The sequence below is a fragment of the Danio rerio genome, chromosome 10 (genome assembly GCF_049306965.1).
Source record: "Danio rerio strain Tuebingen ecotype United States chromosome 10, GRCz12tu, whole genome shotgun sequence".
NCBI lineage: Eukaryota > Metazoa > Chordata > Actinopteri > Cypriniformes > Danionidae > Danio > Danio rerio.
The window spans coordinates 30339398-30358806 of NC_133185.1; the positions used below are offsets into that span (position 1 = coordinate 30339398).

At 33.5% G+C, this 19409-nt stretch overlaps 1 protein-coding gene and 1 long non-coding RNA gene across 10 annotated transcripts in view; one reads left to right on the top strand and one right to left on the bottom strand.

Moving 5' to 3' along the window:
* The window catches only part of map3k7cl (map3k7 C-terminal like), a 23846-nt gene continuing 4437 nt past the window's right edge, over window positions 1-19409 (top strand). The window contains exons 1-6 of one of the 7 annotated variants that reach the window (XM_073914786.1): window positions 1-204; window positions 329-473; window positions 7170-7276; window positions 9735-9816; window positions 12541-12599; window positions 15515-15630. In XM_073914786.1, the coding sequence (XP_073770887.1) occupies window positions 9741-9816; window positions 12541-12599; window positions 15515-15630 (251 nt within the window). In that variant the 5' untranslated portion in view covers window positions 1-204; window positions 329-473; window positions 7170-7276; window positions 9735-9740. Of the gene's footprint in view, window positions 205-328; window positions 474-3597; window positions 4043-5797; window positions 6190-6570; window positions 6729-7169; window positions 7277-9734; window positions 9817-10998; window positions 12600-15514; window positions 15631-19409 lie in introns of those variants that run through there. The other 6 variants (XM_073914790.1, XM_073914787.1, XM_073914788.1 and 3 more) reach the window with 6 other exon arrangements.
* LOC141376380 (uncharacterized) overlaps window positions 2564-19409 on the bottom strand; it is a 23325-nt gene continuing 6479 nt past the window's right edge. The window contains exons 1-4 of one of the 3 annotated variants that reach the window (XR_012386346.1): window positions 12656-12892; window positions 12507-12593; window positions 3773-3881; window positions 2564-2721 (exon numbers count right to left, since the gene is read on the bottom strand). This is a non-coding gene — a long non-coding RNA (uncharacterized lncRNA). Of the gene's footprint in view, window positions 2722-3772; window positions 3882-12506; window positions 12594-12655; window positions 12894-15076; window positions 15199-19409 lie in introns of those variants that run through there. The other 2 variants (XR_012386345.1, XR_012386347.1) reach the window with 2 other exon arrangements.

The following is a 19409-nucleotide window of genomic DNA, read 5'->3' on the forward strand; positions in this document are numbered from 1 at the left end:
GGATTACTGAGCCAGAGAGGCGAGGTAGTCGAGCGCCGATTGAATCTACGCCACACCCAAAGCAGAACAAGCAAACCATTTAACTTAAAATTTCTTTTTTTTAAAGACGATTATTCAATAACAGTATCTTTAAGTGTTTGTGTGGTGTTGTTTTGAACCATTTAATACGTATGAAGATAAAAAGGAGTTTTCAATTGTTTGAAGGTCATCAAATTTTCAATGACATCGAATTTATGGGTGTAACAAATGCACTTGCAAATTAATATCAGAACTTAAAATGAACAGCAAAATTTATCATCATTTATTTATTCATTAAATTTTCCTTCAGCTTAGTGCCCTTATTAATAAGGGGTCGCCACAGCGGAATTAACCGACAAATTCCAGCATTTTACACAGCGGATGCCCGTCCAGCTGCAACTCAGTACTGGGACACATCCATACACACTAAGGAGCTGATTTAAGCAATAAGAGAGGTAAGCTCTTAGGGTCCAGGAAATTTAGGGGCCTCTAATAAATATCTAGAAGTATAAAGTATCTATAAACTATATATAACGTTTTTTTAAATGAAAATAACATTTTAAAACATTATTTATCTGGTAAATATTTTATAGTTTTTAATGTGAGACTATTATTAATATTATTTTTTTACACAAAATAAAGCTGTCGCACAGTATTTGATTTGATTTCCACCACAACACTGTAATGTCACTTTAAAAAGTTTGTGTGAAAGATTATTTAGGTGGTCTCTATGAAAATGAATAGTGTCATCTGAGAACATGTTCAAGATGGAGAGTTTACATTTTTATAAACAACTTTTGAAGAAAAATCAAGGTAAAAATTGCTTGATAAGGAAATACATTTATTCTACGTCATTTCCAAACATGTTAGTACCTTCAAAGATGTTTTTAAAAACCAAACAAAATGAAGGTAAATAAGAAATGAAATGCTAGTATCAATTCAAAGCTAATCGGTGAAGCTGTTTTTCATTTTTATAAGCTGTTGAAATGTCATTTCCACCACCTCACACATTTTTAGAAAATATAGAAAAAGTTCTCATCACATATTAAAAGTGTATTCACAATGTAGGAGTTCATGCTCTATTTAATATACAAATTCAGTTTATTTATTTTCTAATAAACTCTTAACCAAATTAATTTTAAACTTTTGAGTGTGGTAGGTGTACAATTCAGCATACAACTAATTTATTTCAATAACAAATGTATAATTATATATATATATTGAGGAAAGATTGGTGAAACTAGATACAAAAATGATCTTAGACAATGTTTGACTGCCATAATTTATTTCATTTTGAAATAAGCTGTACTGTATATTGAGATGTGGTGAAAATGACATTTGTTCAGTTCACAATAAAAAAATGTTTCTCTTCTTATTTAAGCTTTTCCTCTTACAGATCTTAAACTAGACAAATTGGTCAACGTATGAGGCTATGCTACGTTAATTTTGAACAAGTTTTTTTTACTCAACTTCACAAGGCTAAAAGTGCCCGTAGTTGAAGAATGGCCCATAAATTTGAAATAGTGACTGACACCAGCAGAAACCATGCTTGTGATGTTCTATTCCACTGCACACTGCACATTCTGCACACGTAGATTCTGTGTGGGCCTAGTCATGTTGTCAGTATAACAGTGTACTGGAGGGGTGTTCTGATGTAAACTGTGGCTAATTTATTATTATTATTATTATTTTGCTGTTTGTACAGTCATTTTTTGCCAGATCATGTCATTGTGATACAGAAAGGAAAAGACAGCACTACATAGGACAAAGAAAAAAACAAAACAAAAAACTAGAAATGGTAACATAGGACTATAAGGACCCAATCTCTTTTCAGATACACATTCATTAGACAGTCACAATTGACCTGCAAGCAATTTACCAATTATAGATTTAAAAAAAAAAGTCTAATGGAAATGTATAGAAAACTGTATTATGACTAAATATGACAACTTATTCAACTTCTTTTATATTATATATAACTTGCCATTAACTTTTTTTTTCTCACCACCCACTGGTCATTTTCACAAGAAAAAATTTTGTTGTTGAAAACTGTATTTTATGTACTCAAATTTGACTTGCATGCTAAAAGTGCTGGAGTGAGAGACGTTTTACTTGATTTGGGTCATAAAAAAACTCCAACTACCAATATTATGATAAAGGTATATCTGCTGCATTCAACCTAAAACCTACAATAGGTTGATAGAAAACCAAAACAATACCCATTCTTGTCTTAGGACATTTTATTAATCACATTTTTGAATAACAGTAAGTTCATGACATGATAAATATGTAGTAAATCTGCTGGTTTTAAATATACAGAATAATAATAAATACAGTAATTTAAAAACTATAACATTACCGTATATCTTAGGACATATTTGATAAACTTTTTATTACCTACGCAAAAAGTTGATTAATGAAGGTACATTTATAACAACTATTTATTTGTTAGACTACTGTATTGTCAAACCATGTTTCATACAAATGCATTCAACAGACTTATATGACAGTGTGTTGCTGTAGAAGACAAATAAAACAGGAGAGAGGTGTTTAGAAAGAGTATAGTTTATTTAGTTTGACCTGCAAACTTATCTAAACAAGGTAAACTTTCAGAAAACAGCCCGGAAACATTATAATGCGCGCGCTCGTTAATTTAACCCACGGTTGTCTTCAACAGTTGTCCTCCTTTGCCCAACAACTCAGCTGAAAAACAAAGCAAAACATTACAACAGTCAGACATAGAGCAAAGAGCATAGATTCACCAAGCAAGAGGCGACACTAGTGCAATTTGGGAAACAGACAATGGCAAGGCGGCACATTTATCAACACTTTTGATAGTAAGTGGTGTATTGTTGTCTCTCAGCTTAACGCGCTTTTTGAATAAATTAATTAAAAATAAAGCAGCTGCATGCCATCGAAATAGCAATGAGATCCAATGGATGGCCGATCGCTTTCACTTCAAAATGGCGGAATCCGGGGCTGTTGCTGGGCGCTGTTGTTGCAAAGGAACGTTCTATTGAATGTCGCCTCTTGGTCATTCTAAGCTCTTTACATAAAGTTAAATCAAAACAGTTACCATGGTTTTATATGTCAAACTATAGTAAACTAAAGTTTGAAACTATAGTTTAAAATAGACTATGAGTGGGCCCCACTGCTCCCACCCACCATAACCCTCGCAGCGAGGTCCCACTACTGGTCTCCCGTGTTTCCCTGAAGGTCCTCAGGGCTTGTTTGTTCCCTGCCTAGGGCTCAAAAGCGCCTTGCCCTAGGGCAGTAGTCACCAAACTTGTTCCTGGAGGGCCGGTGTCCTGCAGATTTTAGCTCCAACCCTAATCAAACACACCTGAACAAGCTAATCAAGGTCTTACTAGGTATACTTGAAACACCCAGGCAGGTGTGTTGAGGCAAGTTGGAGCTAAAGCCTGCAGGGACCCCTGCCCTAGGGAGTGCACGAGTAAACCGGCCGCCAGGCCGTGCCAGCGTTCACTGGATGTTGCTCGGCGGCACATTTCGAGCAACAAACACGTAATGTTCTTCGTGATATTGCGTTTATCTATGCAAACCGCAAGGAGCTACAGCACAGACATGCCCGAGTGAAGCTTCACGAAGTGGACTTCGTGAGGTTGGCGTGGCTCCACTCGTGCCGTCGGTATTGAACTCACCTTGGTCAAGTACAAATGGCATCACCGAGCGAACTAACAAACGCTGAGAGAGAACCGACCAGCTTTATAGGAATGCAGATGCAAATTTTTACAAGACACGTCACTGCAGTGAGTCTCGTTGTCAAGGTGAGCGCTGAAGAGGGATCACCATTGGAGCACCATCTGCGTCACGGCGAGTTGTAGTCTCCCCCTCCTCGTCTCCTGTAGACAAAAACATATGAAATATATTCATTATATTTTTACATTTTTGGTGCTGTGTAATATTCTGGGATGCAGTAGAATATGGAGACAGATGAATATAATTGAGTATACGACGAGCTAGTGTTGTTCCCATACTTATAAACTTCCGGTGACCTGTTATTGTGAGTTTTGTATTTTTTTTTTATTTTATACGGTTCCTTTTACAGCATCGATGTTGTTATATAATTAAATATAGAAGCGCCACTCTGGTGTGCGACCTGCTTTATTATCCAAGAACGCCATCTAGCGGTTATATAACTTAATAGCATGTTACTTGCTACTAACCACCCCCACGGCCAAAAGGTCCAGCATTTGTCCTTTTAATTATTTTATGTAATTTAATATTAAATCATATATTTATAATATATAAATTAATAATTAATCTTATATATTTTTATTCAATATATAGTCCCGTCACCTCTCTGTTTATGAGGCTGTTTGCTCACTTCATTTGTTTTACTCTGATCAAATTTTACAGCCAAAATTCAATGAAAACATGTTTACTATAAGCATAAAATGTGCTCTAACTTTTCAGGCCTGTAGCCAGGGGGGTTCGTAAGACCCACAACCTCACTGACAAAGGTCCAGAATTTGTCCCATACATGAGCATATTTGTCCTATTTTGACTGCTATGCCATTATAATGAAAATAATCCATCGAAAAATGCTTTAAGACCAAACTGAGTGCTCTGTCGGCTGTTGCTTCAGTGGGACTATGATCTGATTTAAGAGAAGTCTTCTTTCACTACTGTATTGTTTTTAAACAGAAAAAACATTTTACAGGTAACTTTTATTCTAAGTCTTGGACCTTATTTCTGAAATAAAAATGAGCAATAAAAAGGCATGAAGCACCAAAAGCGACCATATTAAATTAATTTCAATATATTTTGGCTATTGTTGGTATCCAGGAATTTTCAAATGTACTTTTTTACCAGACACTAGAAAAATTCTGAAGAATTTATTATTATTGTATTATTATTATTATGTTTTAATGTTTATTTTTTATTGAAGTGGCCTAAGGGCGACGCAGTGGCAGTAGGTAGTGCTGTCGCCTCACAGCGAGAAGGTCGCTGGTTAGATCCTCGGCTTAGCTCAGTTGGCATTTCTGTGTGGAGTTTGCATGTTCTCCCTGCGTTTGCATGGGTCTCCTCCAGGTACTCCGGTTTCCCCCACAGTCCAAAGACGTGGTACAGATGAATTGGGTAGGCTAAATTTTCTGTAGTGTATGAGTGTGTGTATGAATGAGTGTGTGGCTGTTTCCCAGAGATGGTTTGCGGCTGGAAGGGCATCCGCTGCGTAAAAAACATGCTGGATAAATTGGCGGTTTATTCCGCTGTGGCGACCCCGGATTAATAAAGGGACTAAGCCGACAAGAAAATGAATGAATGAATGAAGTGGCCTAATTGTGACTGAGAGCAGTTGCATGTGCTGGCCATTTTTTTTTGTCTAATAAATGGCAGTTTTTTTTGTTTTGTTTTTTAAACTTTAACAGATTGCTATTTTTTCCTAATGATTCATGATGTAATAAATTTTATTGCGATGTTTTAAGAAATATTTTTAGTACATCAAAAAATGTGGTTATGATGACATCTGACTAGCTAATCCAGCCAAAAAAAAATCACTAAAATGCAGTATTTAAATCTCATAGTTAAATAGAAACTGACACATATAACTGCAAAAAGGTCCAGTTTTTGAGAAAAAAGAACCACCCCTTTCACTAGGCTGGCTACGGGCCTGAAATGTATGGGTGTAAAAAATACACTTGCAATTTATTATCAGAATATTAAAATGAACAGCAATATTTATCTTTATTTATTTATTCAATAATTTTCCTTCAGCTTAGTCCCTTTATTAATCAGGGGTCGCCACATCAGAATTAACCACCAGATATTCCAGCATATACTTTACACAGCGGATGCACTTCCAGCTGCAACCAAGTACTGGGAAAATCACTTTAAACTAAATATACACATAATAAAAATAATATCAAGATCACTTTAGACAGTTTTAATAAATAATTATACAAAGATGAAAACAGCTGTTTTCAGACCTCTAAAGGCGCTCTAGCGACAGACGCTAAAGACCATGATCTTTAGTCTCTTTGCTAGAGCAACCAAATCCCATGCGGAAAGTCACCGATGCAATCCCAGCTCGGAGTGAGTTGGGTTGTGTAGGACCGGTGGGGTTAAAGGAACACAGGAAGAACATGCAAACTCCAGATAGAAATGCAGACTGACCCAGACTCGAACCAGCAACCTTCTTGCTGTGAGGTACCCACTGCGCCACCCTTTACATTTTAATATTAACAATATATAATTAAGATATATTGTGTTGATGCACAAAGTGTTGTTTTCAGTATAAAAAAAACAAGGTTGAAATACAAAAATAAATAAATAGATAAATAAATAGATAGATAGATAGATAAATTAATAAATAAATAAATAGATCAATAGATTAATATATAAATAAATTAATGAATAAATAACTAGATAGGGCGAGGCAGTGGCGCAGTAGGTAGTGCTGTCGCCGACAAGAAAATTAAATGAAATGAAAATAACTAGATAAATAAATATATAAATAAATAAACAAATATATCAACAGATAAATAAATAAACAAACAGATAAATAAATAAATACATAGATAAATAAATAAATAAATAAATAAAATAAATAAAATAGTTGGCTCAGAAAACACATTTTTTTATTACAAGAGTCACATAAAAAATTGTAATTAATTTTATTATATAATTAAAAACCTACTTTGTTGTTGTCGTTTAAAAAAGCTATTTAAAAGCAATTTAATCATACAGTAAGTACACTGATTTCTCAAACTGCTTGCTTTGATGATTATTGTTTTTCAGAAAATAAAAAGTGCTCAAAAAAATCAAAAATACTACAAATCCAACACTTTTAACTAAATGAAAACTGAAAAAAAAAGCTCTGCATTGTTGTGGCGAATGTGTGTGTGTGTGTGTGTGTGTGTGTGTGTGTGTGTGTGTGTGTGTGTGTGTGTGTGTGTGTGTGTGTGTGTGTGTGTGTGTGTGTGTGTGACCCAGAAGCTGACCGGAGAGAGATAGACATTGTTCTAGTGTAAAGTCATGCCATCTGAGCCATTTAATTGGAGTCAGGCTGGCACACACAGAATCACAGTGCCACTCCGACTGAAGAGCTGCCATTACTCTTCCTCTGTTTGGGCTTCTCACTCTACACTATTAGGATTACTGCCACTTTACCTTTGTATGTTTTACAGCATAAACACAGAGGAGGATCTGCATACAGGCTTCTCAATGGAGTGTCTTCAGCTCTTCTGCTGAGCGTTTTGCTGAGACTCTTCTGTAAATACAGCTCTATTGTTAGGTAAGTGGGCTTTTACTGTGCTTTTAGGAAATTAACTGTGATCTTGTGTCTTTACTGTTCAGAAAATAAGCACAATACATGTTCATTTCCAAATAAAATATAGTTCAGGCATATATGTAAGATGATTTCATAGTGCAGCCAGTAAAGAAGCATGATCTCATTTGCTGGCTTTGTCTTCAATTGTTTAATCCCTGATGCAACTTTAGGCACATGATGGTGGCGTTTCATGACCCCTAAAAGACTAGTGACCTCATACTTCTCAGGTTACACACACACACACACACACACACACACACACACACACACACACACACACACACACACACACACACACACACATATACATTTTAGAATTAATTTAGTATATTTCCTGTTGTTTAGTTGTTTTGTATGTAGTTAAGATGATACACAAATATTAATTGATATTCTTAATAAAATATATATATATGATTATTTTGCTTATAATTATATAGTCATCATAATATATATATTAATTATTAATATTATATAATGAGCTAGCGACACGGTGACACAGTAGGTTTTGCTGTCGCCTTACAGCAAGAATGTCGCTTGTTCGAGCCACGGCTGGGTCAGTTGGCATTTCTGTATGGAGTTTGCATGTTTTCCCCGCGTTTGCAAAGGTTTGGGTAGGCTAAATTGTCCGTAGTGTAAATGAGTGTGTATGGATGTTTCCCTGAGATGGGTTGCGGTTGAAAGGGTATCTGCTGTGTAAAACATGTGCTGGATATATTGGCGGTTCATTCAGCTGTGGCAACCCTGGATTAATAAAGGAACTTAATCAAAAAGAAAATGAATGAATGAATGAATGAATGAATGTATGAATGAATGAATGAATGTAATGAGCCAAAGCCATATATATATATATATATATATATATATATATATATATATATATATATATATATATATATATATATATATATATATATATATATATATATACACATACACATACATATACATACACACACACCTTTCTATAATTATAGTTTAATATTAATGTTAAATATTACTATTTAATTTAGTTCTGATATTCATTTGAAGTTTAATCTTTTATTAAAGTTGTCCTCAAACCAAAATGTGTGTTGAACAGTACCAATATTTTACAATAACATATAATATCAATATTTATTAATGTTTTATTTTTTTATAAAATAGTATTTATTATCATAACATTGTAACTACTATTATAGTTTATTATTAATGTTAAATATAACTATTAATGGTGACGTGGTGGTGCAGTGGGTGGCACGATCGCCTCACAACAAGAAGGTTGTTGGTTCGAGCCTCGGCTGGGTCAGTTGGCATTTCTGTGTGGAGTTTGCATGTTCTCCCCGTGTTAGCATGGGTTTGCTCCGGGTGACATGAGGTATAGGTGAATATGCTAAAAATTGACTGCAGTGTTTATGTGTGAATGGATGTATCCCAGAGATGGGTTGCAGCTTGAAGGACATCCGCTGCATAAAACATATGCTGGATAAGTTGGTGGTTCATTCTGCTGTGGTGACCCCAGATAAATAAAGGAATGAATTAGTATTATTTTAATATCTGATAATCATTTGAAGTGGAACTTTTTAGTAAAGTTGTCCTAAAACCAAAATATGTGTTGAACAGTACCAATATTTTGCAATAACAGACAATAATAATATTGATTAATGTTTTATTTATTTATAAAATTTTGTTATTATCATTATTATAAAATTGTAACTGTTATTATAGTTTATTATTAATGTTAAATATTACTATTAATTTAAGTTCCGATATTCATTTTAAGTGGAATCTTTTAGTAAAGTTTTCCTAAAACCAAAATGTGCATTGAACAGTACCAATATTTTACAATAATATACAATATCAATATTTATTAATGTTTTATTTATTTATAAAACTGTATTTATAGTTACAAAAATGGAACTACTATTATAGTTTATTATTAATGTTAAATATTACTATTCATTTTAAGTTTTAATATTCATCTAAAGTGGAACCTTTTATTAAAATTGTCTTCAAAATGTGTCGAATACCAATATTTTACAATACCACACCATATCAATATTTATTATTGCCTTATTTCTTTATAAAACTGTATTTATTTGTTTTTATTGATTAATTTTACAATAGCAACATCTTTGTGTATGTGTGTGTCCTCTAAAAAGCTTTGTTGTTTTAGTTCAGTTTTGTGTTAAATATGCACAACATAAAAGATGAATTGGATTTACTACATTATTTTAAGGAAACTGGTTGCAAACAATTTGTTTGGGCTGAATTTAGGCAAACAAATAAAGTTGAAGCTTACAAAATGTAATTTGTTTGTTTAAAATCAGCCCATATAAATTGTTTCAGTGCGGACAAAACTTTATTAACACAAAAATTAGCTTTTTTTTGATGTGTAACATTTTCATGCACCCAGTTTACCCCAAAATGGACTTTTTCCCCCTAGGAATAAATGATCACCTCAACTAGACGAGTCTCTGCAGACAAACCTGAAGTACAGATCGCTTTCAGCCTCGACGAAACCTCAGGTAACACACATCCAGAATGGGCACATCATTGTTTTCGATGTTTACATGCTTGTGTGATTGAGAGCCTAATATAGAGTTGCTTCCCCGCTGTTCTGCACGGTCCATACTATGCGTGACTTTGACCAAAACGGCAACAAGCAAAACCCACCCAAAGCCGCTCATGTGGGATCAATTCAACTTTTGCCATCGTTTCCCAAGGAACAGGTGCCTTCTCTATTTTGGTTGATCTCTGGCATCTTAAAAACAAAATATCCACCTAGCCACAAAGTCAACAGTGCTGTCAAAGTGTTTTACAGCTATTCTGGCAAATGCTTTGATGGCAGCTGCTGTCCGGGCATTGCAGCATCAGGTTTCTGGTTTAATACCTCGCTGCTGCATGATGCGCTCATTTGCTTTTAGAACACTGGCCTAAATTTAAAAGCATTTAATACTTCGCGCTTCGACGCTGCTTTGACCCACGTCCTTTTCTTTCTTTCCTAAAAGTGGAATGCAAATAGAAACCTGACACATAAACACTCTATATTTAGACTTTTTTGCCCATAATTCCCTGCAAAACAATGTCACTTTTGATTATATGTCATATAATATCCTATTTACATAAATTACAGATACTTTATTTAAATATATTTGATTATTTACAATTATAGAATGTATTATATTTTTATATATAACAACAACAGCAATAATAATTCATAATAATTCATAATTTTGATTTAACATTACATTTACTCATTTAGCACACACTTTTATCCTAATTAACATATATAAAATAACAAATTCTTTCAATTTCTGTAAATATCTAAGCAAAAAAAAAACACAAATAAAAGTAAAAAATTAAGTTGTGACAAAACAACTTTCTATGTTGGGGTCATGAAAAATAAGTTGTGATTGCAAGAAAACAACTTTTTTGTTGATGAAATCACAAGAAAATTAAGTCGATAACTAGAAAACAGCTTTTTATGTTGAGATCATGAGATCAATAAAGGTCATAATCACAACAAAACAAGAGAGGAAGAAAAATGAATGCATGGGACTATAAAGGACGTAATAAAGAAAATCATACATGTAAAAATAATATAGTTCTGTATAATTTTTTTTGTTGTTGTTGTTGCAAATATTAAATGATGTTTAACAGAGCAAGAAAATGTTTGCAGTATTTTCTTTAATATTTTTTTTATGTGGAGAAATTCTTATTTGTTTTATTTTGGCTAGAATAAAAACAGTTTTTATTTTTAAAAAACATTTTAAGGTCAATATTATTAGCCTTCTTAAGCAAGACATTTTATTCGATAGTCTACAGAACAAACCATTGGGAAGCAGTGTTGCCAACTTAGCAATTTTGTTGCTAGATTTAGCAACTTTTCATTCTACCCTAGCAACTTTTTCCCCCAAAATACAATTAGCAACACTTTTAGCATTTTTAAAAAAGTGACTCAAAAGAGCAGTGGCTGCAGGCTTCACTCAATAGAGTAAATTGCTAGCTCCGATTGTTTTTCATAACTGTTTATTTACTGATATTTCTTAAAATGTTGGTAATTTCGGTAGCAATACATTCCAATAGTGCTATAATTTTTGTCACTTTTAACAAATGTGTTAATTTCACAAGTTAAAAAGGGTTATCAAGCTGTGATTGTTTAAAATAATGTAACTGTTCAATATCAGTGTTATATTAAAAAATAAAAATAAAAAAAATATCAAAAGGTGTTTGTAATACTTTTACAAATAGTCAACTCTATTTTTCTAACAATGCTAAATGGACATATTTAAAATAATGTTTTGCTGAGATGGCCAGTCAATTTGAGATAACATTCATTATTTTGTATATAAAGATGGTTACAATTACCAATTACGCAATAACACCATCAAGCAAAGTAGTTTGTAAATAAGAACCTATTTATTGTGCATTTGGATGTAATGTTTTAATATAATATACACGGCGGCTTAAAGAGTAGAAACATGATGGGCTTATGCTTGTACTAATCATGGCTCACTTTTATTAGTGCGTGACGTCATTTAGCAACATTTAGCTACTTTTTAGGCAGGCTTTAGCTACTTTTTTAATGAAAATAGTTGGCAACACAGTTTAGGAGGGCTAACAATTCTGATCTCAACTGTATATAGGCATACAATCACTCTGCCAAAAACGAATCGAGCCTTTGATGTCCCCATCTGGCCACATTCAACAAGAGTAACGTGCGCGTCATGTTTCTGATAACACCCTTTCAAATTTGCTTGTATATATATCTTTTAATTGGCGGTCTGGCTGATGGCTGACTGCAAACAGGCCTTTATCTGTTTTTAGCTGCTTTGCATCATCCGTGGACAGTAAGCCCTCCGTTTGTACATCGCTGGCATGGCGGGAATCAGTGCAGACAAGTCCTCTGTCAAAGCGCTCGTTAAACACAAGTCACCGCGAAGAACCGCGCAGATACTTAACTTTCAATCTGTCCGTTCGGGATTTAGAGTCACGGCCGAACAGCTGGCGTCTGAATGTGGCTTTTCAGACTGATCTGGAAACGGTTACGCGGTGAACGGCATAAATGTTTACAGTAACCTTGAACTGTACTCAGACCGGTGTGAGGGCTCGGCGGTGTCGTGTGCGCTGTGGTTATGAATTCACTGATTAGATGGATGTAGATGTCAGCGCTGAGACCTTGGAGTTAAGATATCAGATATTATCATTCTCATACCAGGCGTGTTATTCTGCCTGTGTTTTCCTCTCAGAGTTGAAAGATGCAGAGGATCCGCTTCCATCATTCCCCGACCTTGAGCAGCGCCTGCAGGTAAAGTTTATTAATAATCTGTTTACAATATGGCGACATGCAAACAGCAAGCACACATAAAAGACGTAGGCTATTGGTTACCGCTAATCGCAAACACTGCAAGTAAAATATTCACTGTAGAATCAGCCAGGACAGGAGCAGTTTCATATCCAGCAAGAACATGCTTCAGATAATTTATTTTACTTTAAACTGATTTAAATGTGTTTATTGTTTGCGCCTCGTTGACCAGATAGCTACGTTTGTTCAGTCGATTTTAACTTTATACCACTTTACCCCCCAAATGTCTCACGGCATGTTTCAGTAAGACCACAAGATGGCAATAGTTGCCTTGAGTATTTTAATTAAAATTAGATTTTTGCAATAATAATTCATTCATTCATTCATTTTCTTGTCAGCTTAGTCCCTTTATTAATCCGGGGTCGCTACAGCGGAATGAACCGCCAACTTATCCAGCTAGTTTTTATGCAGCAGATGCCCTTCCAGCCACAACACATCTCTGGGAAACATCCACACACACATTTACACACACACATACACTACGGACAATTTAGCCTAACCAATTCACCTGTAGGCCTACGTGTCTTTGGACTGTGGGGGAAACCGGAGCACCCGGAGGAAACTCCACACAGAAACGCCAACTGAGCCGAGGCTCGAGTAATAATGATTATAATTGTATAAACTATTGTAATTTAATAATAATATTAATAATAATAATAATGATGATAATAATAATATATTGCCTTAGTAAGCCCATAAAATGACATTAACTTTTTAGTATTTTTATTTAAATTAGAATTTTGCAATAATAATGATAATGATGATACATGTATAAATTATTGTGATATTTATAATAATAATAATAATAATAATAATAATAATAATAAAATAATGCTTTAGTAAGACAACATGATAGCAATAGTTAACTTTATATTATTTTTATTTTAATTAGATTTTTGCAATAATGATGGTAATTGCATAAATTATTGTAATAATAATAGTACTAATGCTTTAGTAAGGCCACAAAATGGCATTAGTCAATGTTTTAGTATTTTTATTTTAAAGTTTTGCAATAATGATTATAATTTTTTAATTATTGTAATAATAATATTAATAATATTACTTCTTTAAGACCACAAGATGGCATTAGTTAATATTTTCGTATATTTAATTTAATTAACATTTTGCAATAGTGATGATAATGATAAATATACTTGTATACATTATTGTAATAATAGTAATAATAATAATAATAATAATAATAATAATGATTATAATAATGCTTTAGTAAAACCACCAGAAGGAATTAGTTAACTTTATAGTATTTTTAATTAGAATTTTGCAATATTGATTTTAACTGTATTATTATTATTATTTTTATTATTATATTATTAACAATAACAATGCTTTAGTAAGACAAGATGAAATTAGTTTTTCAATTTTGCAATAATCATAATGATTATAATAGTATAAATTATTGTAATAACAACAACAACAACAATGTGGCAGTGGCAGCTTTAAAGCTTTTATTATAATCAACAGAAAATATAAATTTTTTATTTTAACTTTAACATTAAATTTTTTAAAACATATTCACATTCCTAAAGATATTGGTAATTATACATGTAAAGGCTATTATTATTGTTGAATTATAATATAATTGTTGAATATACATTTTTAATAAATTAGAATATTTTGTTATTATGTTTCCCAGAGAAGCTGGAAGGGCATCCGCTGTGTAAAACATATGCTGGATAAGTTGGCGGTTCATTCCGCTGTGGCGACGCCGGATTAATAAAGGGACTAAGCCGACAAGAAAATGAGTAAATGGATGAAAGCTGAAGGAAATTTTATTATTAATAAATACAAAAATTATTTAATTACAAACATTTTAAAATTATTATATTAATAAATTATACATTAGTTAATATTTTACGGCCCTTAAATTATACACTTCTTAATTAATCTCTTTTCTTTTTTTGGGTGGTCATCGTTCAACTATGATAAGTTGTTTTTCTCAACAACAACAACACAATTGCTTCATTACGGAAGTAAAATGAGTTGACTTTAAAATCAGTGAATGCTGTTTCATGCTGACATGAAAGGTTGCTATTGACAGTTGACAACAAGACTATTTCAGTACCACATTTCCTCATAACTAGCAATTTACTGCCACAAAAAAGCATGTCACTAATACAATATACTATGTATATGTGTGTGCGCGATGTGTGTGCGTGTGGTGAAAAACTAAAGGGAACAAACTCTAACAGCTTACATCAGGAGGCATGAATTGAGTAGTGTGTAGATAATAAATATGTGATGATGATCTTTATCTATCAGTACATAAATAATTATTTTCTATGCAATGATCGTATAAAGATTAATATCAAAGCCGTGAGGTGATTTGAAGATCAGATCAGTGTTCGTTGACATAAACGATTTCCCATAAAAGTATCCCTAAAATGTAAACATTGTCTTACCTGAATAAAACTCTGATCATACTTAACACAGGAGGGGGAAAACTGGGAGAAGTTGAAGCTCTTTGTTGCATGCATGATATTCTGTGGGACTGTGCCATGAGTCATTACGAAAGAAGAAGTTCCTGACACAAAAGGAATTAAAAAAAGAAAAAAAGTCATGTCTCTCAACAACTGTTTCCACATATTGTGTTTCATGTGTTGATTGAAACCAAGTCTGTATGACGATTCTGTGTATATTCCAGGATGTAGCAGACAATCCAAATATAGCATCAATAAAAAGGAAGCTTCGTCTCCAGTCTCGCTTGTAGATTATAACATATATCGTATTTGTCAACTTACTCATTTAAAGGGCAACTTTGTGCTGAAGCGTAATATGTAAATAGTAATAATAGTAAATAATGTGATGCATTAATGTGTTCATCTTCCTCATTCTGACAGCCAGTGCTACCGTGTCGCTCTTTGAAGGAGTCTATAGAAGTGTATAAAGACCACTGCAAGATGGCCAATGAGTTCAACCAAGTCAAACATGAAATCGCCAGGCTGGAAGACAGAAAGTAAGATTTACAAATGACTCAAAACACAAGCTCAATACATTCATATGATCATTTTCAGATCACTGATACCCTTTTGGAATTTATGAACCCTTTCCTTTGAAAATATTTTTTAAGAACTGTAAGGGCAAATTATTTTCTTCTTCTTCTTCAGAAGGAATGCATTTTAATGTGAAGACTGAAATTGAATAAAGTCTGACAAAGTTTGTCTATTAATTGCTTTAATTCTCCGAAGCATGACACACAGACTGCCTCTGTGAGCATAAAGATCCCAAGGTTGGGCTCACAGGCGTTTTTAAAGACAATGTTACAATGTTTTATGGCCCATTTCCACTTAGTGGTACGGTTCAGTTCAGTAGCTTTTATGGCTGTTTCCACTGTCAAAAAGTACCTAAAATGATCCGTTTCTACTTAGTGGTATGGTATGGTACGGTACACATTTATGGCTGTTTCCACTGTCAGAAGATACCTAAAATGGCCTGTTTTCAGTGAGTGGTACAGTACGGCTTTTTAGCCGTTTCCACTGTCAAAAGGTACCTAAAAGAAAACTGTACCAAACCATTTTTGGGTACCCTTTGCAAAGGATACCTAGCATGGCAAAAGGGTTCCAAAAGGCAGAGCTAGACATGCAGCTGAACGCTATTGGTTTACAGAGATACGTCACTAGCTCGTGCAACAAGCCAAAATGAAAACAAAGGAACTGCCATTTTTTAAATACACAGCTGAGACATTACACCGTAATAATATATACATATAATAACAAGCCATGGTCGACCCGAGCTCAAACAAACATTGTCGTCGTCTTGATGAACAGCCACAAAGTCAAGAAGAAGAGCAGATTCAACCCTGTGCCCTGTAGTTTTTTATGGGCCCGTCTAAAGAGCAAGCAGTTTCGCTTTCTTGCTTGCGCTCACGTCTATATTTCAAATAACAAACTTCTTGAGCTGATGATAATAACATGAGCGTGATTATTGAAGTGCTTCTGACATCCGATCCTGCCACAAACACGAGAGTGACACGTGAAAAAACAAAGAAGAAGCCAGAAAAACAAGAAAGCAAATGATTTTCTCAGCAAACATAAAAAACTGCCATGTTTAACTTTTATCATCACCTTCTGGACTATTATGAAGTGGAATAACGGATTTATTTTCTAACAAGAGGTTACATGTGCTGATGAAGATTAAAAATACAGATGAGAGGTTTGCACTGATTGTAGGCCATATGTTGCCTGTTGTTTGTGAACCCAAATAAGGACTAACTGTATGCTGCGTGTAGTTTTTCTGTAATTGGTAACATACTGGAGACTGTAAGGGTCAGTATGTGTTCATATATGTTGCATTTATTTGTTTATTTTTTATAATTGCAGACATTACAGTAGGCTCTTTCTCATTGATCTGCAGTTATAAGCAAATTATGTTTATAGTTAGGTTAGTAATGAACATGTATACACAAGTATTTATGTGTAAAAAGCATCTGTTTTGTGAGAAGTGCTTCCATATGATATGTGAACGACCCGTACAGCTTTACTGTAGACATTTTCTCGAGCGAGGATGACGTCGACTGAAACTTTCTGTCGTACACCACACCCACCATAAGGGTATCATTGGTACTCTTTTAGCAGTGGAAACGCTACCCTGATAAAGGTAGGTCCAAAAGGAACGGGCCAAAAGATAAGGATTTCTCTACAGCTTCTTAACTCTTAAACCAGTAGATTACACATAGCTTTAATAACCCAGTGACAAATGCATTTGATCTTTACTTTAGCAAAACCTTAATGAATTATAATATTCATATATAATTATCAATATATGATTTTCAATATAAAAAATTTCACAGAACTAAATATATCCTGATTTGGTATATTCTGAATGAATAAACACACACGCATGCACACATGTATGCTCTCACACACACACACACACACACACACACACACACACACACACACACACACACAAACACACAAACACACAAACACACACACACACACACACAAATGTGAAGATGAAGAGACAGATAATTGAGACAGATAATTAATCAAAGCTGCCTTTGTTTGAGCTCATGGAGTTTCCTTTAAAGTCATGCTGCTCTACTGGTTAAAATAAGCATGACATGACCTGACATATTGTATTGTGGAATGCAGGGCTTTTTGTTGTTTTAACATTTACACTGCAAAACCACATTTTCATGAAAATGAAAGTGCACTGTAAAGCCACACAATATACTTGACTTTTTAAGGATGCAAACAACAGTTAACCTTTGTTGAGCTTTTAAAAAGTACAGTTGTGTTTTCAAACCATATCCCACAGTCTCAGAAAAAATGGTATAAAAATGGTACAAAACTGTTAGCGGGGAAGTTTTTAGTACCTCATTAAGTAGTGTAATAAATAATACTTTCAAATAAAGCACCTAAAGTGTATATATGAGAGCCTTTACCTTTTTTAACCTTAGAGTACCCCAATGGCAGCTTTGAAAAAACAAACATTCTTAGAAGTTCTGGCAAGGTTCTCTAAAAGTTATGAACTTACATTCTTCCAGAGTAATGATGATAGAGCATCTGTGCAGAATTATCTGGTCATTTTTTATTGTAACTACTTGTTTTGGAACATTCAAAATTAACATTGTTAATTAACATTGAATAATGTGTGCAAATCTTCCCCGAACATTTGATCATTTTTATTTCATTTCAGAGAGCTTTCAGAAATTATATTTTTCATAACTAATGGGAATGTTGGCAAAACGTTAACATTGTTTAAGAAAAGGTAGTACCAAAAATGATAATCAGTAAGTCATGACAACATTTGATTTAATGTATCTTTAATCACTCAGAAATAACCAACTGCACAGAGCAAGAACACACAGAACAAAACGACGGATCAGACTTGATTCATTTGTGTTGTCAGATCTTTCTAGAAAAGAAAATCAGCAAACTAGAACAAGTATACAATAACAGATAATATGATTTACATGCCAAGCTTAAACACAGACACGGCAATCCTCTTTTTTAGTGCTGAATGAAAAAGCAGACGAGACACCTAAAAGTGACCATGTTTACAGCTGTTAATCATTGCAATAAACACTGAAAGATCATTTTAGGTGATTCACTTCCCTATTTAAATGAAACTTTATAGAGTGTATGTGGTAAATGTTACTTTAACCCTTTAACTTCCCCACCAAAAGAATATATATATTTTCTTTTTTTGCATTGCAAAACTTCAAATATCACTATTTAACACACTCAATGCATTTTTAAATGCAACTTCTAAAATATCAGCCTCTACCAAATGATACATATGTCGGTTTATGGTAAAAGTACTAGAATTAATAAGTAAATATGAAGAGTAAGACCAATTTATTAAAAAAAATGTAAAACTAAGTCACCTTTATTTTTTGAATTATGCCATAAAATATTTCAGATTCTCATTTAACATATTTTCTTGTTTTTATTTTATTTTACAATAAAACCAAAATTGAGTGTAGTAGTGCAACAGTGATTGTTTGCTTGATTTTGTTTGTGAACCAACAATGCTGTGTGTGAAAACCACATTCAAAACAGTAAAAACTTGGTCGACCATTTGGTAGAGCGGCAGTCAAAGGTTTAACTTCTTAAAATGTACTAAACTCTTTTTTCACAACTTTTACTTAAAATTACTTGTCAAATTACATTGTAAACACCCCCCACCACACACACACATACACACACACACACAATGATACGATACTGTAAGTTGCAAACTTATCATTTGTAAACATAACTGTCAAAAGTTATACAAAAATGTAAA